At 40.8% G+C, this 24,694-nt stretch overlaps 1 protein-coding gene across 3 annotated transcripts in view; it reads left to right on the plus strand.

The window, feature by feature from the left end:
- Positions 1-416: 416 nt before the first annotated feature.
- LOC148020855 (uncharacterized) overlaps positions 417-24,694 on the plus strand; it is a 45,170-nt gene continuing 20,892 nt past the window's right edge. For all 3 annotated transcript variants that reach the window (XR_015694640.1, XR_015694639.1, XM_087698646.1), the window contains exons 1-3: positions 417-1,752; positions 5,064-5,191; positions 22,357-22,512. Coding sequence is in view for 1 of the 3 variants with exons in the window: in XM_087698646.1 (XP_087554772.1) it covers positions 594-1,752; positions 5,064-5,191; positions 22,357-22,512 (1,443 nt within the window). In the remaining 2 variants the exon portion in view is untranslated. The remainder of the gene's footprint in view (positions 1,753-5,063; positions 5,192-22,356; positions 22,513-24,694) is intronic.

Genomic DNA, 24,694 nt, shown 5'->3' on the forward strand with positions numbered 1-24,694 from the left:
TTTGTGTCTGTTCTATTTTTCTTAGCTGACGTAATGGTCTGATGTAAATATTGCTACGGAATTCAATTATCTTCATGAAAAAAAAAGAGAGAAGGGAGTGCATGCATATATAAACCATGAGTGTTTACCACTAATGGACACACACACACACAAAGTAGGGAGTACGCATGCATATAAACCACGTGTCTAATAACAATGGATACACACACACACACATACATACACACTCAGCTTTTAACAAAGGTCTTCTAGATGTGAATGATTTGTTATTATAGTATATAATCATTAAACTTATAGGTTAGGATAAATAGCGTGGTAACGAGAGTTGCTGGCCACACCAACTAGTCATCATATTTAATCATAAAATCTCAATAGCCAAACCTACGTGCTACGTGTTTACTTATTTATTTAAAAAAACGAAGCGCTCCCTCCTACCATTCGAATGTCCGCACGGAGAGACATGTAGAAGACTCGCTGACGCGGGAGGGGTTTGGCGATGTAGCACAAGACGGTGGGTAGCGCGCACTGTGCACTGCCGCCACTGGTGCACTGAAAATGTGAGCGTCTCCTGACTCCCGAGCCACTTTCTGACCATGCCCACCATCCCTCTGGAGATCCTTGACGACCAGGTCTTTATGGCCCTCGAGGAGGCCATCTCAGCAGCCGAAGCTGCGGCCACTAATGGCACTCTTCCCTTGATCTCTCCTCCAGCAGCAAAAAGGGCAAGGACTTGCCAAGCAGGCTCTTCCCTGTTGCAATGTACAACTTCCCAAGTCTGTTGTGAGAGTTTCATCTCACGGCGGTCTTGGGATATTGTCATTGGTCAGAAGGCCATACCCAGTGGCAACCCAAGTACTTCCAATAATCATGATTTGGGGTCTTCAACAACCCCATTCCACCAAACATCTAGAGATGCACTTCACAATGGTGGACGTGGGAGCAATGGCTTCCTTCCAGGATTGCATGCTGGTTCAGCGGGGACACCATTCGGTGAGCCAGGGGCCTCTTCTGTCATGAGTTCGAACATCGGCTGCCAAGTAGCAAATAATCATTTGGAACTCAGAGTGAACACTGTTGGTGGCACAGAGCAAGGGACATTAGCTGTCGTGAGTTCGAACACTGGCCGGCAGGTAGCGAATAATCATTTGGAACTCAGAGTGAACACCGCTGGTGGCACAGACAATCAGCCTGACGACCCGGAATATTCAACTGCTGCTGAGAGTCATCCCTGGGAGATTGATCCCTCAGAGCAGGTTTTGAATATTGATCGTCGAGCAGGGAATAATCATCTGGAAATTGGAATGAACACTGCTGATGGCTCAGACAATCACCGTGAAGACCGGGAACATTCAACTGCTGCCGAGAGTCATCCCTGGGGAATTGATCCATCAGCATTCCATGAGCACAGGGCATCTGCCGTTGCTAGTTCAAATATTGATCGAGTAGGGAATGATCGTTTGGAAATCAGAATGAATACTGCTGGTGGCTCAGACAATCAGCCTGAAGGCCCAGAAGATTCTACTGCTGCTGAGAACCATCCCTGGGGAATTGATCCCTCCACTTTATTTCGCACTAAGAGACTCAAGTTTCCTTACTTGCTCTTTAAAAACCGGATTGTTTACAGCAGAACAATGTCAGAGGCTGAAGCAGCTGCTTCTAATTTGTTAAGACGATTGAAATCTGAGAAAGCTGTCAATGGTGCTTCAATGTACATTGGATTTGATGCTGAGTGGAAAGTTAATCTTTCAACAAGTAAGAGTTCTGACCTCAAGTGTGTTTATCTAAAACATAAAATACTGATGATGTCTCGACAGATTTACATCAAATATATGCTCGATGATTCTCTTCCTAACATTAGTTCATTGCAAACATATGTTCCATTCCAGAATGAGCTCACAATAGCCTGTGAATAGCATCTTTTACCTGACTACATGAGACATAAATACAGCCCCTCACCCACATCAACAAGGACTGTTAGAAGACAGAGTGCTTAAAAGTTCTAAACTGCATGCTTCTAAGATGTAGAACTTCATGTAGAATATTTGGTTTTGAGGATCAATGGATCTACGGTTGACCAAATTGTATTAGCCAATGAAGAAGAGTGTATGGCTTTTATTGGCAAACAAGGAGAACCTCCATAACGGAGATTGCATTACGGTGTGGTTTGGGACACATGTCCATAATATTGCCATAAGTATGCTAGTACAACATTTCTGTTTTGGAACCTGTGCAGTCAGGAAGCAAATTGCCTTGCAATGTGCACATGTTATCAAGGATTAAGCATACTATTAACTTTGACATTTAGCCTAAGAAACATGACATTATCCAATCTTGAGCAGTAGCTAATTAGAGCCAAATAACTCATGTACTTAATTAAGGATTTGTGAGAGTGCACAACGGAAGAGAAACACGAACACGAAGAGAGAGGGAAGATATGAAAAGAGAAAGGATGGAATAGACTGTGCTGATTTGAAAATGAATGCTGAGTACAAGATGGACTGGTCAGTCCCTGCATGCAGCCCAAGGCATCAGGGAGGGCATTGGATCAGGCGGATGAGAGAGAAAGATTGCAGGCTGAATGGAGAGTGACAGCTGATTGATAAGTGAGCAGCAACAGGAGGGTGGCTGCTATAAATAGCTGCCAACCCAAAATCTGGCCAACCAGCTTGAGAATTGGCCGACCAGCCCAGACAGCTGCCATAAATGCAGTCTGACCTGGTCAAAAAGTTGCTGCTTGGTCAAAACAGCCTGCCTAGCGTGAATGTCACCGTAAAGTGGCACAAACTGAGATGTAAAATAATTGGATCACCATCTAGCAGTGTGAACAAACTGAAACACTCTAAAACTAAAACACAAGGTTGGAAATAGAAATGCACGGGTTGGGTTGTTAGAGCTCCAATGTCTTTGTCAAACTTTGATGGAGCTCATGACCACGAGACGATTAACATGAGATGCAAGGAATGCTAACACCCCCTCTTAGATCTTGGAGAGCTGTTGAAGACTCAACAATCTCATGTGATGGAGCATAGAAGCTTGAGACAGCCATTGCATTGCCCTCTGTAGGAGAGTAGACCACTACTAGTTGGATTCCATGATTTTCTCTCGAATATTATAGTATCGGACCTCAATGTGTTTCGTAGAGCACGAAACACCAGGTTCTTTGCCAGGGCAAGAGCACTATGGTTATCCATGTATAGCATTGTAGGGCTCCAAATTGCTGTTGTGTGCTATAGGATTTGACCTTGGTGGCTGCAATTCACATCAATAGCATCTCCTTGCTCTCTAAGAGTTTTTTTCTTCCTCACAATGGGTGGAATAGACTTTCATTAGTCCCCAAAAACGTTTTGCCCACTTGCATTTGCAAGTTTTACCAGGTGGTAGCCTTCTAATCCCATTTTCTAGCATTATCTAGCTTATTAAATTAAAGTTTGGAATATTAATTTTGAAAATTAATTTAATAATTATTTTAGTGTAAAAAAATTAATTCCACCAACCAAGAACATCAACATAGAAAGAAAGGAATAAAGAAATTTGCAGAGATTGAAGTGAATGCTGAACTGTGAATGCAATGGTGCGGACTGACTAGTCCATGCATGCAGTCGGGGCATCAGCGAGGGCACCAGATCAGGTTGAGAATGATGATGGGAGTAGCATAGGAGACAGAAGAGAATGTTGGAGATGAAGTATGCTCGTGAAACCTGCAGAAGAGAAATGATTAGCCAAGTGGAGAGGGGCAGCTATAAATAGCTAAAAAAACCCAAATTTGGCTGACTTGTATCTGGGACCAAAATTATAGCTAACCTACCAATAAATGCCAACCAATTGTAGTGAATGTAGTTTGATGGCACAGAAATACTGCACAAATGTTGACATGGCTATATGGACGCTGACATGATAGTACGGATGCTGATGTGGCAGTTTGTAGTAGTCACCATGTGGTAGAGAGCATTAAAAATTATTGGACATGCTAAACAAAGTATGTAAAAAGCACACTAAATTGTTAGAGCTCCAGTGGCTCAATCAGACTTTGATAGGAGCTCACAACTAGGTGATGATAGACCTACAAACCCTAAAATAGGTTGTCTACCAAAATCAACATGTCATTAGTCTCTATAATTAGCATGCATTTGGAATTGTGGATGATGTGCCATTATTATTAGGTCACATTGAAATGTGGATCGAAACACATTCAACTTTTTCTTTGTGCATGTTGTACAAACAAGTTAGTGAAAAATTCATTCACAACATAAGTCTTTGTAAAAGGTAACCACACATCTTACTTCAACTTTGTAGCTTGCTATTGAAGCTTTTCTTTTTGATTGAGTGATGATCATCACTAAGAGAAATAACAATGCAAAGTTTGAAAAATAAGGGATAGCAAAATCATAGAGAGTACATAGCTCCGAAAAAGAAAAATATTTAGGACAATGGCTATGGAAATAACTATTCTTGTGGTCTATAGTCTTGGTCCATGTGATGAAATTCGAGGTGAAAGGCCTCTCATCCCCTCTTCATGTCTAATCTTGAGTTCATACTAGAGATTGTAGACTTCTATTAAAGACTTGAAAATGATAATCACTAGTAAACTCAAAATACGATACAAATCTTGAAATAATTTAACAAAAGCATAGAAAGTAGAAATCTTGTTGGTTAGGTGCTCTCAAGGAGGAATATCTTGTGTAAGGGTTATGAAAGTAGCTCTTGGAGTTTTGAACCATGTGAGGAATTCCTAGATGAAAGAAGTGTAGGAATCTGAAATTGCTAGGAAGGCCTTCTTTCTTGTAGTCTCTAATATCTATTCTTAGATGAAAGAAGTGTAGGAATCTGAAATGGCTAGGAAGGCCTTCCTTTCTTGTAGTCTCTAATATCTATCAATGAAAGTATGGATGATACATATGTGCTCACTTCTAGCCTTGTTTGCCTCATAGGTATTCCTAATAGGATAGGTAGGAGCTGCCACCTTACGCTATAGTTTTTGAGTTACTAAGTGACCTATTCATTCTACAAAACTTCTATGCAATATGTATAATTATTCAAACATTGATTGTCCTTTTGTGTTGTAGAGGAAATTGGGAAGGTTGCTGTGGTCCAACTTTGTATGGATGCTAAGCAGTGCGAGGTGTTTCATTTGGCTCATTCCGGCGTTCCATATTCTTTGCGGATTATTCTCGAGGATCCTTCTTTCATTAAGGTTAGTATATTTTCCTTCTTTGTAAGTATCATGAAGGGTTGTTCTTTATCTAACCAATGGCCTTAGTAATTTGATAAGAGGCTTTTACAAATGAAAAAGCGTGTTGAAGTTCACCAGATCAAGTATTAGCTTTGGTAACCCACTCGATGATTTATTGCAACCTCTTCCCAGCCTATCAATATTCCTTTTTCTCACGATAGTTCTTGGTCTTGCATGTGGCAGCCAAGGGCTCTTCTAGAGAACTAGTAGGTTCTTTCACTTATGTTATTTACTTTGTATCTACATATCCCATCACTTGGTACACTTTTACCCTCTTTTGTGGGAGGGTTTTTTTTACTTACATGTGAACATCCACTTTGGGTGTAGGTCATATATGTTAGGTTTGTACTTTCCATCCATTCTTACATTTTTGAAAGTATGCATACATGCAAACTTGCCGACTCTCCCCCTTCCCCACCCCCCCTCTTTGCTTTGGTGTGTGCTTCCTCTTCTCATTGCTTCCACTCACTCCATCTCAAATCCAATATTTGATATTAGAGTGGACGATCTTACTTATAAACTTTGAGCTTCCTTCATTGGTGCATTGACAATCATGTGTGTTTTGTGTGGTCATCTTCTGTTTGCGAGCCTCAGTTTGAGTCAGACGAGGACATTAGAAGTTCTGACATTGTATTTGTCTGTCATTTAGAAGAATGATAAGGACTTCTTTGACAAGTCATCATCCTTCGATTTTGACTCTTGACTTTGGCATAAAACTATCTCTGAAAGGACTACAAGAAACTAGCAGCATTTTGATAGAAGAAGAAGAAGAAGAAGAAGGATACAGACTTCTTCAACAAGCCATCATCCTTCGATTCTAACTCTTGACTTTGGCTAAATCTAAGAAATACAAAGCAAAGCTAGAGTAAGAGTAAAATGAATGAGTCAAGGAGTGAAGTCATAGAAACATGAAACAGGAAACGAGAACGGGGAACGAGGATGGGGATGTGGAAACGGGAATGGCATTTAAAAAATTAAAATTCATGAAAAAAAATTAATATTTCACTCATAATCCATGTGGACTCTGGAGTGTTAAAACTTAAAACCAAGGTATATAATCCACAAGGACAAATCATTTAAGTTATAACTTTAAGATTTCGCGCATCATTCTAAAACTACTCATTAGAAATTGAATTGCAACTTATAAGGCTCAAGAGGAAAGCTATTCAATTATAAATAATAAAATCCATAATACATATGCCATAATGGATAAAACAATGAACAATGAACCAAACTTCAAAGTCTAAGCTAAAAGAACATGGCTATGGTCCCATTGTCCCATCGCCAAAAAACTTAAAAAGATTACAAATATGAAATTGAAGTCTAATCTTTGAAAGAACATGCTTATCGTCCCAAAAAAGACTACAAATATAAAGTCTAATCTCTAGACTGAAGCAAAATGCGGCATGTCAAAATAGCCCAAAGGGAAATTTGCAAGACTGCAAGACTCAAGTACAAATATAATATCGGCATGGCAGAACTGTCAATAGTCCAAGTGTCACACTGTCATCAATGATCATAATATCATATACAATGTAAATGTGTTATGTATCATGAGACTCATGATAAGTAAACTAAATCAAAGATCATGATGATGATCTGAGGTTGCTCTAGCTAGTCATTGCTGCTTGCTCAACAAGGCACTTTTCCTTGTTGAGCAAAGTGGTGCATAAGGTCTCTGATGATGGAGGTACATACGAAGGGCCATACTTACCAATCTTCTTGCACATCAATTTAAAATACTCTGACCTGGCTGCACGAAATTGAATGCGGTCATGATAAAAAAGCGTGCCATTGATGTATCCACCTCTTCCTTCTTCTTGGGATCCCAACTAGCATCAAGTGTGCTTTGCCTATGTGCAACATGTGGCGCTGTTGATGCCATGGCCAATGCAATGCTTGTAGTAGGTGTGGAGGTAGCACTTCTTGATACTGACCCTGCTCTAGATACATCTGATGGGGATGGTATCACAAAAGTTGCAGGGTCAACTGCAACACGTCAAGTTAAGCTTGTTGACCTGCTACACGGTCACGAAGCTCCCTTTGCTTCTCCAAGGTCACATTTGGACAAAACTGTACCTCTGAATTTGGCTCATGTAGGAGATGAGCTCGGACCTGATTATGCATAAATAATAAAATGCAACAAGTGGCAATTGGTATTTCATATTCTAATATTTAAGTAACTTTGAAAAATTAAAATCAATAAAAAATCGAAATACAAATGCTCAGCTCAATGGATTACCTTGTTTGCTCCACTAGTTCGTTTGTATGGGCAAAGCTTGCAAATCCATGGTCGAGATCCTCCACCACTCAATGGGCGGTCAGCATTTATTTCTTTCCACCATGACCAATCATCGAACCTTCTTCCTCGACCACCAACCCGATGAGCGGGGCGGGAAGATGAAGCCATTTCAGGCTAAAAATTGAAGGCTCAAGAGTCGAGAGAAGGAAAAATTGAAGGCTCGAGAGAAGGGAGAAGGCTCAAGAGTCAAGACTCACTCAAGAGTTAAGACAAAAGGGAAAAGGAGAGAAGGGAGAAGAAGAAGAAAAGAGGAGAACTTGGAACTTGGAGAAGAAGGAAGACTCAAGAGAAGAGGAGAAGAAGGAAGAGAAGGGAGAAGGTTCAAGGAAGAAGGAAGAAGAGAAGGGAGAAGTGAAGAGAAGGTAGAAGGAAGAAGAGAAGGAAGAGAAAGAAGAGAAAGAAGAAGGAAGAGAAGGAAGAGGTTGGAGGTGGGAGGAGACGGGGGATGGCCGTTCGTGGCTGGGGTTTGGTACAGGCTGCAGTGCAGCACGGAACGGGGGTGTGCAGGCGATTTGGAGCGGGAGCAGTGGCACTGGGCAGACGATCTGGAGCAGGAGTAGGACACGGTTGCAGATCATCCAGGCAAGATCAGTTGGCAGCCGGCCGCATGTAAGTGGTGCCACGTGGCGTTCCCTGTCTGAAACGGGACAGGGAATGTTCCACGAATTCGGAACGCGGTCCACGGCGGATTCGTGATAGGTACGACGATTCCACGTGTTGGGGGGACCGTTCCGGTTGTTTTCTATCACTATGAGTGAAGTAGAAGAAAAAGAAAATCCTAAAAGCAAATAGCCTAAAGGACAAATTTATCTATGGGTCTCGCTTGATAGTCTAAGAAGTGAAACAATGGTGCTAGATTAGCCTAGCGATATACTAGCCTAACATATCGTAAGTGACCTAGAAGATACTACCTTGAGGGTGTGGCCACCATCGTGCATGTCCTTTAGCACATTTCTACCAAGGAAATCGTTACAAGGAGGAGAAGGTGATCGTACTGTGGCTGCGTTAAAAGCCATCATTAGAGTGCTAGATGAGCTTGTGATATGAAGTCCAACGTGGCTGTTGCACAAAAGAACAATCAGCCATACCTTCAATGGCCTTGAAAGTGCTGACTAAGGGCGCTATCCGTATGCCTCATATCCATTGGGTGCTAGAGAAGAACCTCGTATTGGTTGCCATAGGGGGTGCCGCCCATGGGTGCAATTGCTCTCTATTGTGGAGTAGTTCTAAGTGGGATGATATTCAACAAAGAGTGATCCTTTGCTCCTTGTCTATTCTCACATGAGGGGACACTTATGCAGTTTGGCCAAAGGTGGGGAATCCATGGTCATGACATGCTTTTCGGGTCTTGGTTCGTGACATGCATTCAACTATTTCAACTCATTTCGGTTAGGGATTTGTATGATCAACATTGACATCAACATCATTCTGAGGCACCTTGGCAATGGCTTGATTGTTCATTGCTTGGGTATCCATAATAATGTTGTATGTACTATGATGAGGCCTTTGTCATTGTATGGTTTAACTTATTGATCACCCATAGGCTGATAGGATGTGTTAGCAATGTACATATTGTGGGTGGTAGAGCTTGTAGTGTGAGTGCATTTTATTTCAAAATTAAGCCCTTTAGATGTTGGACAACTAGTCATTTATTGTTGTTATTATTTTTTCCTATTTATAAACTCTCTCTCCTCCACTAGCATTATCACACATGCTCATTACACCACTTCTTATCAAAGAGAGGGAGTTTGAAGTACTTTGTTGGTTGCTCACAGTTCGTGCCATTGTATACACTTTTGAGCCTTGGCATATGGGTTCCAATTCCTGAGTCTATTCTCTCCCTGTTCATTGTGCTCTTGGTGTTTTTTTGTGTTTATAGTAGATCTATCTAGTATCAACATTGTCTCTTTGCTTCTATTGCTCCATACTTTTCTGACACATCTATTTTCAAGTTCTATTGGTTCAATGATTCACATTACTTTGATAATCATAAAGGTTAAAACATGATTTGTATATTCTTTGAGTATTTAAAAAATACGGTTAAGTACTTATCCTTTCATTCAAGGGTGGTCAATGCCCAAAACCGCATAGTAACAATTGGATCATCATGGATGAGATGTGAAGATATGCTAGTTCGAGAAGAAAGATAACTTAGAAGTAAACAAATGAATGTTGTAAATAAATGTGTGTACAAGATGCTCAAAGGCAAAGTTGTCCAAGAGCTGATGACTCTTTGGGGAGTGGATTGAGGGAGTAGTGGGAGAGTGACATCCATCAGAGACGAATCATGAGGGCTGTGACCACTAGCCAAAGATGAGATGATGTTGAAAATGGAAGTATTTCCGATTCCCAAGATGATAGGTCTCTAAGTATGACAAATCGTCCTTATGATATGATAGTTGATGCTTTGAGTAATTGAAATTCAAGTCTCGAGACCTTGAAATTCGAGCACACTTCTCGAGGTGGTTGTCAAACCCCCTAACTTATGTGCTAAATCGGGGTTTATAGCAAAGATTCATCGAAATCTCCACATCCAAGCCTCAAAGTAGGCCAATAAAAGAAATGCTCCATTGCCATAACTGTAGCATCACTGCCTCAATGCTCTACATAAGGAGGAGCATGATTCTCAATGACAACCTTAGGCCTCGATTGCTTTGTGACACACATTTGTCCATGCATCATGAGAAAACCGTCTCTAAGCACAAAGTGCTCATGCTTCTGGCCATTGCAAAGCTAATCATATACTTTTGCAAAATCCAAATTAGCAAGATAACTCACTACAATATACCATATTGATAGCCCAAATTTGAGGCTTACGAGACAATGCATTAACCACCATATTAAGAGATAGTGTTTCCATATCGAAAGTGCATTAATTACAGCAAGCAATTCTTTCTTATAAACCTAGAGATTTCTCTCTATGCCATGGAAATCGTGACTCTCATATGGCACAACTTGACCATTCTATGTTAAATCAGCTCCTATGTTGTTTTCACATGCATCACATTGAACAGTGAATGAGTTCCTTAGATATGGCAACACAAGCATAGGAAATGAAGTTATTTTTCCTTTTAACTTCTCAAAGGTTGAAATTCCCACAGCTGTCCACTTAAATGGCATATCCTTCTTTTACAAAGCATATAGTGGAGATGCAATTTTAGCAAAGTTGCGTACGTACTTTTGGTAATAGGAGTATAGACCTATGAAACTACGGATGTTATGAATGTTCCTCAAATGTGGCCGTGAGCGAATTGCCTCAATCTTTGTAGGATTCATGCGAATACCATCAGCTCCGTGACACAATGTGCCTAAAAAAGTGGATCTTATGCAATAAGAACTCATTTTTCTTGTTATTAGTTACCAGTATGTGCTTACATAACTCATTGAACACAATGTCCAAATGCTTCGTATGCCCTGCCTCATTCTTTGAAAGGATAATCATGTCATCAAAGAAGGTGCCCACAAATGCCTTGTGCGGCCTAAAAATGTGGTCCATCATCGGATTAAATGTGACATGAGCATTCTAAGTCCAAAAGACACGACAACAAACTCACACAATCTAGAAGATGTCCTAAAAATTATCTTTGGAACATCCCTTGGTCTAATGCGAACTTGACAATATCTACTCTTTAAATAAATGCAGCTGAATATTGTTGCTTGTGCAATCTATTGAAAATGTCATTGATCAGAGGGATCAAGAACATATTCTTTATTGTGATTTTATTCAATGCATGATAGACAATGCACATGTGCCATGAGCCATCCCTTTTTTGCACCAAAAGCATTGGAGAATAAAAGGGAGATGAGTTGGGTTGAATTAGCTCCTTTTTTTATTAGCCTAGTCACCTACCTCATTATCTCCTCTCGACTGGGTTACACTCACCCAATAAGGTGGGTTATTAGGAGGGCTACGTCTCGGGATGAGATCTATGCTATGTTCTTCAAGCCTTTTAGGTGGTAGTTGCCCCATAAGTAACTTAGAAAAGTGATCAATATATAGTTTCGAAAATGAAATATGACCCTTTTCCAACCTTCCTAAAATTTTCATTATCAACCTTATCCTTAGTGAAAACCAAGTATGCTGAATGGTGATTTTTCATTACTTTAGAAATGGCAGGTGTTGATATAACATGTATATATGTCCCTTTTAATTTTATGTCCAAGATATGGGCCTTGTAGTTACGTTGAATAGTGATCACTTCAGCTTTGGGGTCAAACATTGCATGCAGACGATGGCACCAAGGCATACCAAGCAATACATCACAACCCTCCAGCGGTGCAATAAGAAATTCTTTGTTGGTCACATATGTAAGTATATCCTTGTATATGCATGCGAAGCTTCCCAATGAGCGGTGTGACAGGCTTTGCATGGCTTTGGCATGCCATATCAACTTCTCCCATGGGTTCCATTTTATCCTCTCTAATACCGAGACAGGCTGTTATGTCCATGGAGTTAACATTGGCTCATACCCTATTATCAAAGAAGATTAATGCGTGCTCAATTGATCTCTTTGATTTTCCCTCATACCTTAGATAACTTAGTAGTATCTTCATTCGGTTGATTACTAACCATATCAGACATCAAACCAATGGATGTCTTGGGCTTCTTTCCTTGGGATCCCCCTGACTTTTAGATTTTCTAGCTTGTTGTCTATTGGGACAGTCCTTTGCCATGTGATCCTCTTGCTTATCCTATGTAGCAAAGCATCAGCTATATTAGGTAATTCTATGAGTTGTGACATGCTAGACATAATGTATTGAGTAAAAAAATACTTGATTCGTTTTGGCAGCCCACATATATACTTCTCAACTTGCTCATGAGGAGGAATTGGATGATAAGAAGCAGCAGGCAATGATCCATCCAAAAACTTTTGGTTATATTGCTCCAAGTTCTTACATTGAGTTGCATCTAGCTTATTTCAAGTTGTCATAATGTCCACCTTAAAAGTATTTGTCAACCAATTTGAAGCAAGTATTTGCTTAAATCATACCCATGTTGATGGTGCTCTTTTCAGAGTAAAGGAGTGTGGAAGTGTACGACCAAAACAAAGAGTGAATAGAGAGAGAAGAGCGAGAGAGAGAAAGAGACAGTGAAACACAAAACCTGCAGTGAAGAATGATGTATAAGGATGCAGATATATACACGGGTGTAGAGAGAATGTCTACGTATGTCTCCACCTTGAAGATCTCACTCTCGAAGAACCCCAAGAGCCATCTCCATGGTTTGCAGCCTGAAAATTGAGATCATAATTGTGAAAAAGTGTGAAGTTTGGGGCCAATAAAGCGGCCACTGATGCACCAAAATAATGCAAGTCGGCTGTAGCTGACTGGACACAAAACTATTTGATTGCATAGTTTGGTTGCAGCCCCCTGATACGTGTCGTCAGCCTGTCACCTATTGACGTGAGCTACCACATGGATTGCTTGTTGTATTTGTTGCACCTGCCTATCTAGGGAATGTCAATCTCTAACACCCCCTCTTAGATCTTAGACACGGTAGAAGCCTAAGGGATCTGGAGTACTGCCTGAGAAAGTGCCTCCGTAAACATGTTTGCAAGGTTGTCCTTTGTTTTGCATTAGACTAGGGAAATAGTCTCATCTAGAATCTTTTCTCGAATGAAATGGTACTGGATCTCAATATGCTTCATCCGAGCATGAAACACGGTTCTTGGCCAAGGCAATGCAACTCTCATTGTCACACTGAAGAACAGTAGGACCTCTTTGTGGGCAGCCAAGCTCCTCCAAGAGCCTGCAAAGCCACACTATCTCACATGTAGTAGAAGATGTCGCTCGATACTTTGCCTCAGTCGAAGATAGGGCAATTGCGGGTGCTTCTTGCTGCTACATGAAATATCACCAACACCCAAGGTAAAGCAATAACCTCTCGTGGACCTTCGATGATCTACATCACTAGCCCAATTGGAATCACTCCATCTTGTAAGGACGAAGTCTGTAGCACCTGTACTTGCGGGATAAGAGATCCCAAGATTAGGAGTCCCATGTAGGAACCGCAAAATCTTCAATCGAAGATAGGGCAATTGTGGGTGCTTCTTGTTGCTGCATGAAACATCACCAACACCCAAGGTAAAGCAATAACCTCTCGTGGACCTTCGATGATCTACATCACTAGCCCAATTGGAATCACTCCATCTTGTAAGGACCAAGTCTGCAGTACCTGTAGTTGCAGGATAAGAGATCCCAAGATTAGGAGTCCCATGTAGGAACCGCAAAATCCGCTAAGCAACTTGCCAATGCACCATCTTGGGTTCACTCATGAACCCGGCCAACACACCAAAGTATAACATAAGTCAACATGAGTATCGAGATTTGAGAAGCTAGATCAAAGAGCTAACATATTGCTTATCATAGGTAGCATTCACTAAAGGAGAATTGGAATGATCTGTAGCCATTTGGGTCCATAGGAGTCGTAAGAAACTTGCATTCCTCCATCTCACATGTAGTCAAGAGCTTCTAGACATATCATTGGTGGGAAATAAAGATCTCCCTTGGAGTCTGACAGATCTCATATACTCACAAGCCAAGTCACAAGGGAGACGGAGTTACCTAAGTTGACTAGGCATAGGACATTGTATATGTCTTGTGCCATGCTTATGTGACTAATACAATAGTCAAGGAAGAGATCAAGGGGTAGCTTGATCTGTGTCGCATTTTGCCGGAAGATCTCAGAAGTGATCAAGGCGCATCCTAGATTGGGGGGGGGGGGAAGAGCTCCTTCACTGCCACAACAAAGGAAGAGGAAGCCATGCAACCACAAGTAACTGTAGCTAACTCCACTTGACATGTAAGTGGTACTCCTTTTGTGCTTTGATGAAAATGGAAGGCCACTCTTGGCATAGTTAACAGGGCAGAATTGTGTATTTAAAGGGTAGAAGCCCATACATACGAGAGCTAAATGAGGTGTCTTGAGAAAGGTCTAGGTCTGACCTATGTATGCTTAGTTTGAACTCCCATGTCAAGAGAGAGCTCAGTGTAGTATGCTTGGTTCCTCCGAGAATGCCATGGGCCATCCTGTGGTTGCCACTCCTTAGGGACCCCCTCAATCCCTGCATCACAAAGAGTGTCACGAGCCCAACGAGGAGGCCGGATCTCGTCTCATTGCTCACCATCTGCTGAAGTTTCTGGAAGGTCCATTGGCAGTCGGGGTGCAATTGGTGAGTTCGATGGCTGAGAACTAAGTTGCTCATCCGGAGAAGAGTCCTCAAGGGGCATAGGCTCCAAAGGAACAGTCGTTGGCGCCCAGCTATCATTAGGATCTCCAAGAATAGAGTGTTTCTCACCCCTCTTTGAAGTTGAAACTTCCATGAACCAAACATCATGGCTCGTGTAGACATCTCGCTTAACGGGATTATACAATTGATAGTCTAGAGACTGCGAGCAATAGCCCACAAACACCTGTCTTTTGGAAGCCGCTTCAAATTTGTCACACTATGCCTTCGGGACATGAACATAGGCATCATACCCAAAAACCGTGAAATAAGAAGCATTTGGCTTAGAACCAAAGTATGCCTCTTGAGGGGTTGTATCAACAATAGTAGAAGTAGGGGATCAATTAAGAATCTGAATTGCAGTAGCCACAGCCTCAGCCCATAGACATTGAGGTGTTTCGACAATGCTCCATCATGGTATGGGCCATCTCAATCACACTGCGATTCTTCCGTTCCAATATGCCATTCTCTTGAGGGGTGTTTGTATTGGCAAACTCGTGGTGAATTCCATGATCTGCACAAAAACAAGCAAGCTCATTAGAAACAAATACTCCGTTCTTATCTGATTGTAAGGTCTTTAGTTTTTGACCCGATCGGTTCTCCTCAAAGAGCAACCGATTTGTAAAGCTAGAGAAAACCTTTGACTTTAGCTTCAAGAAATAAGCCCATGTCATCTTGCTGTAATCATCCACAATTAGCATAGCATGAAATACAAGCTCCCTCTAAGGAACTTTGTCCACATTGGTCCACAAAGATCGGTAGAAACAAGCTTCAAGGGTGCTGAAGACTGTCTTGAAGCCTTGTTGGAAATAGCATCACGAGTTTGCTTTCCAAAGAAGCAGGATATACAATAAGCCGTTCCTTTGGCGCCTTTTGAGGGTAATCATAGTCGAGGTGGCGAAACTGAGCATGCCAAAGCTTGGACTGAGTTTGACAGGTAAGAAGAAGAGAAGTCAAGGCAAAAGAAGACCGCAATTTATAGACTCCATTGTCCTCATATCTTGAAGAAAGAACCCGTCTTGATCCACCATTAAGAATTCGAAAAGAATCCACATAAAATTTGGCCAAAAGGTTGAGGGCACAAAGCTTGTGCATTGAAAGTAGATGGTACCCCAAGGCCGACACAGAAAGCATCTTAGATGTGTGGGCACCACCTTGCCTATCTGAAATAAGATGCATGTCACCTCGTCCTTGAATAGGAATAAACAAACTTTCACCAATGAGAATTCTGCCATGCGAAGGTCGTAAATAAGCAACATTTGCTAAAGGAGTCGTGTGTGGTGAGGCACCATTGTCAATAATCCACTCCCGAGTATATGGGGCCGTCAACGCATCATTAGAAGCCGTCAGGGTTGATTTCTCAACCACCTCCAAGTGGAGGAAAGTAGCTGATGAGGGAGCAGCCACCGCTTCGGAATCCTTTGAAGATTCCTCCTTCTTCTCCTTATCCTCCTCCTTGTTGGGGCAATCCTTCTTCTAGTGACGTGTCTTGCCATAGTTGTGATAGGTTGACTCGTTTTCATTGTCCTTCTTGGATTTGTCCTCTTTCTTCTTCTTTTAGTTCGTCCCCTTCTTCTAAGAGGATTGACCAACCAAGGCCTCAGATTTAGAAGCATTGGTTCCTTTCAACTGCTCCTCTTGGTCCAAGACCATAGGAACCAACTCCTCCTACCGAAGAGTCTCAGAATGCCCTAAAGCAATCAAGGCAGAATAAAAGCCACTGAAACGGAGATTGTGAAAGAAGAGTTAGGGCCATGTCTTTAGAAGTGATCAACTTCCTTGCATTTTGGACCTGCATTTGAAGCTGCCTGAGCTTGTTAATATGCTCCCGCATGGAAGATGACTTGTTGATACTCATGGTCCTCATCTATACTTTCAAAGAAACTCCTTTCATGATGGTCATATGATTGTACATTTGATCAAGCTTCAACCATATCTCTCAAGACACCATCAAATGCTCGATATGAGAGATAACAGCTGTAGTGGATAAGAGGAATAAAAACAAGTGAATGTGAGCATTGGGTTTATTCCAATGTGCTTGGGCCTTTGCCAACTCCAACTTATCACTGGAAGAGAGTCTGGACTCGTCTTGTGAAGAAGGACGATGAATAACCTTCGTAACAAGCTCCGCCAAATCATAGGACTCCAAAATGGCAAGCATCATAACCCGCTCGATGTGATAGTTCTCGCCATCGAGCTTTTGATATGATGGAAGAGTTGGTAAGATGGGCACCTTCCAATCCATGATCACTTGAAATTTTGTCTCGGTCCTAGAAGACATCTTCACCTATAATGCCTACACAAAATTTCCTCTACCCATTTTTAATGGGTTAGTAGAGGAAGATGCGGAGCTCCACATTAGTGAGTTCCAAAAGTTAATGTTCAACTATTGAATCCAAGATGAGGGACATCTAATGATGTTATTTAACATGACTCTGAAAGGAAGAGTTGTAGTATGGTATCACAGCCTAGAAGTTGGAGCCATAACTACAATTGATCTATTTTTTGCAGCCGTTCGAAGAGAGTTTACCCTTGAAAGAGGTGGTGAGTATTGGCTACATGTTCTCAATGTAACACGTCAAGAACCTCATGAGAATGTTTGAGTGTGTGCGAAGAAACTAAAAGAAGTGTTTCGTAAATTGCAAACCTATATTCCCATCCCAGCTTTTGCTCAACAAAAACAGCCCCCTCTAACTGTGTGAATGCAGCTTGCTAGGGCTCCTCGCCGCTCTGCTTGCTCCTTCATCCATCGGAGGCGATGAAAAGGTAAAAGGTATCTAACACACGAAAGGCAGCCACATTTTTAAAGGGAAATGCATTGCACTGGTGGTCTACACTTCTTATTCAAGGGAAGTCACCTACCACTTGGGTCTAGTCTAAGCAAGTGTTTACTTCAAATTGATTGACAAGTACCTTTGAAGTAGACGTTATGACAGCTTGGAATCAATTGAATTCCAAAGATTGCAAGAACTTGGATCAGTATAATACGAAGTTTTGGGATGCATTGCTACTTCTTACTTCTTATCGCACAGTACCCCTTCATGAGCAATGGAGAAGTACATTTGTGGTTTGCCAAAGGGTATTTGGGATTTTTGCATTAAGTCCATTGTTTCCAGCATGTCTCACCTTATAGAAACTGCTACTGCAGTTGACACATTGCTGCGTGGAAAGGATGTAGGATTCCAAGATAGTGATGCCAAGCCACAAGTCATTGAAAGTGTAAATTTGAAAATAAAGCTGAAAATCAGAACAGATCTGAAAAGAGGAATAGATTGTAGAGAGAGTGGAAAGCATGGATGCAACTTATCAGAAGGTTAAGTATGCGCTTCAAATATCTTAGAATAAGCAAAAGAGGGCAATCAATTGTCAAAGGGGTGCTTTGCACTTTGCTGAGAGCGATTATGTATTGCCACACTTTGAAAAGGCGCGGCTGAAAAAGATGAAGGGCAAAGAGCAATTGTATCCAAAGCTGTCTATGAGATACTATGGACCATTTCAAGTGTTGGAGCGGATCACTGTTGCATGCTATAGGCTGAAATTGCCTCCACACTGGTAGATACACAAGGCCTTTCATGTGACCTTGCTTAGGCCTTTTCATGGTGATACGCCAGAGGATTTATCTGCTAAAATTCAGCTTAAGGTTGAAGAGCTCGATGAAATACCGTTACCAGTGTAGAGTTTTTTACACAGAGTGGAAGATCAAGGGTAAGGTTTCCAGAAGGTACTTGGTGAAGTTTCACAATTATTCACCAATGGATGCCAAATGGATGGAGGAGGTGACTTGCATACAATCCTTAGTTGTCGCAGCTTTACCTTGATGCTTTCTAGTTAGAGCTGACTTTAATTTGGGCTCAATCAGGTTCAGCAGAGTACTGGTTCAGAGTATTACCTGATGCTTGTGAGGGAGCTAGTAGCTGCGCTCCTTAGTGATGGGTAGCTCTAGATATAGTGGATCTTGGATGTATTCAATATACATTTAGGATACTGTAGCTGATAGTATGTTTACCAAGAGATAACTATTCAATGTACTAGTCACTATGTTCGGTATGCAGATGGGTATGGTTTTCATTGTAGCTTTGAAGAGTGAAACTATACATTTGCATTGATTAATGATCATCGGTGACTGATTAACGAATGCTAGTTTTCAGTATATGATCATCAATGTTTAGTGGTATTCAATTGGTTTTGTGGACAGCAATATATGTTATGATGCCATTGATAATCTAGCAATGTTTTTGAGATTCTTTTTGGTCTTATGTTATGTTATGTTGGCTGGTAAATTTTAGCATGTGTTGGGCATATGGAATGGTTGAGCAACAATGCACAATTTTGTGTTAACTATGATGCCTTGTGGGAATTCCAATACCCTACTTTGCTTTTGATGCCTCTGATAGTGCAATTGAGGATGATTGCAAAAGTAAATGTTGTACATGTGAGGTGTAATTGAGGTTAGAGTAAATTTACGAGTCTAGGACCCAAGGAAATCATGGATGTCATAGATAAAAGTTTCTATAAGTTATATTGCATAGGTACTTGGTTGTATTTGATGTCAGTTGTTGGCCTAGGTCATTTGTCATGAGAACATGTATTTTTGAAATCTCACTTGATATGTTGATTAATTTTTAATCACATGGTTAAGTAAATGTTGCAAATGTGAACTGTAATTGGGCTTAGAGTAAATTTACGAGCCCAGGACTTGAGGAAATCACGGGATGTCAAAGGCAAAAGTTGCTATAAGTTATGCCGCAGAGGTATCCGGTGGTATTTGGTGCTAGTTGTTGGCCTAGGTCATTCATTTGGCCATAAGTGTCAGTTGGTGACACTAGGGAAGTGGCATTTAATGATATACATAATGCCAATCTAATGGTCAAAGATGGTGCAGAGACACTCGAGAATGGAAGTTGCCTAGCCAATTTAATATTGGCCAGTCAGATTATTTAAGGACACCGAAATAATTATTAGAAGATTAATTTTCAGTATTTAAAGACTGAAAATTAATATTTAATTATGGTAAATGTTGAAAAATCCATTTGAGAAGCTTGCCATTTGTCAAAAATGCCCATGCAAGATTGAAAAACGTCTTTAGAGGTTGAAAAGAGGTATTTTTAGTGTATTCAACCTACAAGAGACAGGGAGAAGATGCTATTGGTTTGATTTGCAGCCATTGGAGGACTTTCTGAGGCAGCTAGGGATAGGGGAAGACCAATCCACAGTAGGTGACAGCATCTACAGGCTGTTGAGACAAGGGAGGAGCAATAAATGACCGATTTTCTTCAGTTCTTTGCATCTACAAGCTGTTGAGACATGGCAATAGTAGTAAATGACAGATTTTCTTCAGTTCTTTGCAAAGAAAGTTTGAATTTTCTCTCTCCTTAGCATCTCTCTCATCTCCTAGCCTTTCTACAACCTTGCTCCAAAGATTGTAGCATTGAGATTACCAGAGGCTGAGAAATTCCATATTTCTTTGTTGTAAACCATAATCTGCAGTGAAATGCCAAAAATTGGAAGCTCGAAGACTTGGATTTAACAAGGTTGAAGCTGTTTTTATCCTATTCAAGTGGAGGGACCAACAAATAATTGAATTTGGGGCATTTTCCATCTCCATCAAAGCGGGTGAAGGCCAATTGATTGCCAGAATCAAGGGGCAAATCAGACTGAAGACTTGCTAGCCATTTTTGACAGCAAGGGGAGTTGGAATACCGAAAGGGGGTAGTTGCTAGGGGCTAGAGTAGTAGACAATGTGGTGGCAGCAGTCACAAGGGCTGGAAAGCCACGTGGAGGAAGACTAATGGTGAAAACCTTCACGTGAATGCGAAAACCCTGCTTAGAAGGGATGAAGATTGAATGGTGGCAGCTTGTCTATTTATAGATGTGGATGGACCTTTCCAAATTAGGCTTTCACAAAAATTCTCCTGAACCATGTACCAATTTTATATTTTTCATTAAATAAGCATGCTTTAGGGTTGTTTAAGAGGCTATCGTTATGGAATGCATTTCTTAGCCGTTGCGCCCCCCCCCCCCCCCCCTTTTGTCCAATCAACCTCCCCTAACTTGCATTGGCAAGTTTTTGCCAAGTAGTCTTTCTAATCCATTTGCTAGCAATTAATTGCATTATTAGATCAATTTTTAGAATACTATTTTGAAAATTAATTTGATAGTTTTCATACTTTAAAAAAACGACTAGTAAACAATTAATGGCTAGGCCAATTTATCAATCAAGTATTCTTGAGCACTCATTAACCCCTAGATTGGCATTAAATAATTAATTCTTGCCTAATTTACCAATTTCTAACACTAGATACTATATTGTACCTATTACACATAACTTATTACAGCTTTTACCTTTGGCTCCAATTGATATCTCGGGGTCCTAGGTTCCACATTATGGAAGAACTAACCTGCACCTCATATTTGCACATTTGATTACGTCTTTAATCAAATGCTAAGCAAAGCATTACAATTTCACATTCTTGCTAGAAGGGAGCCCACAAATAAATAGGCAAAAATATGCGTAAATCCACATTAGGCCAGCCAACAATGAAATAATCAGAAAATGCTAGTCAACCATAAAATAATGCCGGAAACCACTAAAATAAGCACAAAAAATACCTAAGAATAATCTTTTGTGCCTATATACAGACCCATGAGCTGACTAATTTGCTAAAATATTCATGCCGACACATGAACATACGTATCACATTGTAAAACACAAAAATGCACAATTGAAGTTGAATACATCAAGTGCTTATGTAGGATTGCAATTAAGGATGTGTACTTAATTGTCCCACATCTCCTTATCTCTACGTTTAGGCATTCTTTGGGTGCCTTTATATCCTTTCCCATATGTGTCTATGGATTGTATGGTACAACCACAATCTCCTAACTAGAGGGGCTTGGGAATTGGTGATACTTTTGCTCCGGTTTGGTGCTAAAACCTTTGCATCACAAATGGATATTTATTTATTTTCTATCTTCTTTTCCTTTACAGCTCAAAATTTTCATGGTTTCTTTGAGTCAAATATTAGGGTATACATGTTCTAGTGATGGTCATTATTGGTCCCTTAGCTCACAAGTTTGGCTCTATATCTTTCAAGTGTTCAACCCCTCTGGTTGAAGACTCATCCTATTTTCTCTTAATCAGACATTCATTGTTTTTAAATGACTTGCTTAATGATTGCAGGATGTTGGAAATGATTTTACATTGTTTGGCTAAAGAATGATTGGTATTCGGCACAAAGAAAGGACAAGATGCACAAACTGACCAATTACAATCAATCTGCTGGTTTCATCCAAAATTTGGACAATTTTTTTTCATCCAGCCTGTAATTATTCTACGTATGGTTGTGGTATTGTTATTAGTGCATTTCAATGGGAGATGTTTGATAAGCTTGATAGTGTAGAATCTTTATCTAACGGCAACAAGATGAAGAGTAAGCAATGCCGGTTTTGATATGTAAAATTTCACCCTTTGTACAATGTGTTGGCAGTGTTTTGTTAGGAATATTGCAGACCACCCATGTCTATTGCATTGTTTGCTCAACTATTTTATTTAATGGAGTTAGACTATTCAGATCGTCCTAAACAACCAAATTTTCAAGGTTGGAGTAGCTGCCGATGGCGATGCTCGAAGGTTACGAACAGACTACAATATAAATGTGCGAGGAGTTGAAGATCTTGCTAGTCTTGCACAATTGAAACTAGGAGGATCTAGAAGGAGTTTGGCTTCCCTTACCGAGGAGGTTCTTCATAAAAAGGTTGGTTTAATGTCTTCCTTTTGCTAGATAGAAAGTGGAATTTTCCTTATTAAGCAATGTTTGTAAACTTATTGATTGATTGTAACAAAAATTATGATGTATTACATTGTCACGTTTCAACTCATTGCTTGAATTTCCAAATTCTCATCCTTTTCTGGTGAGATCTTGTTCATTATGTTGAAGGTATGGTGAACTCCAGGAAGAAATGGAGAGAATGAAAGGGAGACTTGCAGGGTCATCACAAAATATGTGCAAATTAGAGAGTGAAAAAAGACAATGTAATATGTAAGAAGAGAATGTAGGACAAACCAAGAGCAGCTCTATTATGAAATATGATGATACAAGATCACTCAATTGAGCAATCATGATACCCTCTCACATTACCAGCTAGTGTGAATAACAACGATTTCTGTTGTGCCAAAAGGGAATGCCTTGTATAAATCATCCATTTGGTATGTTAGCACCCTCTAGAAGTGAAATGGTCAAGCACATTTCAGAGACTTCAATTGTGTAGCATTCATTGCTAACTATAGAGCTGCATAGAAATGGGGGACAGGTCTCCTATATCTTCAAAAAGAAATTAGAATTAAATTTAAATAAAAAACTGAAGCTCAAGGGGTCTTGGCGGGAAAACTGGCTCAAAACGTTCTATAAAAGGGGATCAAAGGTGTGCTCACTCCTTATTGCAATATAATTGCTAAATCGCACCTCTGCTGCTAGCTTCATGATTCAACTTCATGGACCATCCTTCAGCCTGCCACATCATCTCTACTGTTGCTGTCCATGCATCATCTGCAGCTGTCCAGGTGATAGACGCTGCCATCTTGCTGATCGACTGACCATTCTGTTGCTGATTCGTCATTGGCGTGACAGTTGGGACCTGCCCTGTTGCAAATGCAGCGCCCTGTTATTGCCATGATTGTGCACAGGCTGTGTTATGCTGTCCTGGAGCCCTTGCTGCTGTTGTTGTCACCAAATGCAGCTGTGACCTCATCAAATGCATGTGCAACATAATCCTACACCCAAACAGACTATACTTTCGCCATTCTTAGCCCATCACGCAGCTGAATGTCTCCCTGCCGGCTGATTTAGCAGTCCAAGACATTTCAGATGTGACACACCCCTCTTGAGACTTGCTGGTATGGGGGATTGTCATCTCCCCCTTCAGCACCTATCAGCTGGCACCACCAAGTAACAAAGGTGTGAGTAGGCTTTCTTCCCTTCAGTGTGCACCATTGATGACAAAGCCTTGTTTGGATCGTCTTTTGCCACCTCTACTTTGAGCCTTCACCTTCACTCTGGCTACCTTGCTGTTTGCTCAATGCTTTGCATGCATTCATTCTCTTGTTCATTTAGTGCATCATTTCACTCCATTTCTGCTGTTATTCACATGGTTCATATATATTTGTGCACTCTTTGTCAGCCTAGTGTTCTTTCTTATGGCTCATATCGACCTTTTATCTAATAAATGCATCCTTTCCAAAAATCAGGAGTTGGTGCATACATTAACTCCAGAATTACTGGCATGCTAGAGCTCAGATCTTCACATGGTTTTGGAGCATAGGTGCCCTTGACAATGGAGTTATTGAGAACATTCGTATTTGCATAGGTACACAAACTAACATATGATATCTCAGCTTTCCGCCATCATGCAAACATTGCTTGTTAAGGGTAGCATGATAGATGCCATATTGCCTTGATACCTTCTGGACAATTGAAATCAGTTTGTCAAAGGAGTCCAATCCTTGTAGTGGAAAATCACACGAAAAGTTCGAGCAGCTGGATTGTGTAGCCCTTGAAAGCGGCATGACTTAAAAAGAAAGAATTGAGTCTTAGGGGCATCCTACCCAAGAGACCGGCAAAAGCGTCCACCTGCTGCCTAATCGTGTCAAGTTGCAAAGGGAAATGGTTGGATAATACATAGTATTGCAAGACTCGCATCTACAAAATTTTTAGTAAAAAGGAGTCTTCATGCATGGCATAAATGCACTCTAATTGAGACCACATGGCCACATATTGAGGTGAGTGAAAGGTAAATCTTGAAGCCGATGGAGAAAGCCAAGACCAAAGGTTTTGTTTCAAGACATCTATGGCAAAGGCCTGCCGCACCATGCTTTTTGGGTTATCCATTAGAGAGTGTTCCGAAGTGGGCTCAGATGAGTACACACAAGCTAAAATTTCC

This window comes from Lygodium microphyllum, chromosome 18 (assembly GCF_053477565.2).
Source record: "Lygodium microphyllum isolate KBCC chromosome 18, Lygodium_microphyllum_v1.1.10, whole genome shotgun sequence".
Lineage (NCBI taxonomy): Eukaryota > Viridiplantae > Streptophyta > Polypodiopsida > Schizaeales > Lygodiaceae > Lygodium > Lygodium microphyllum.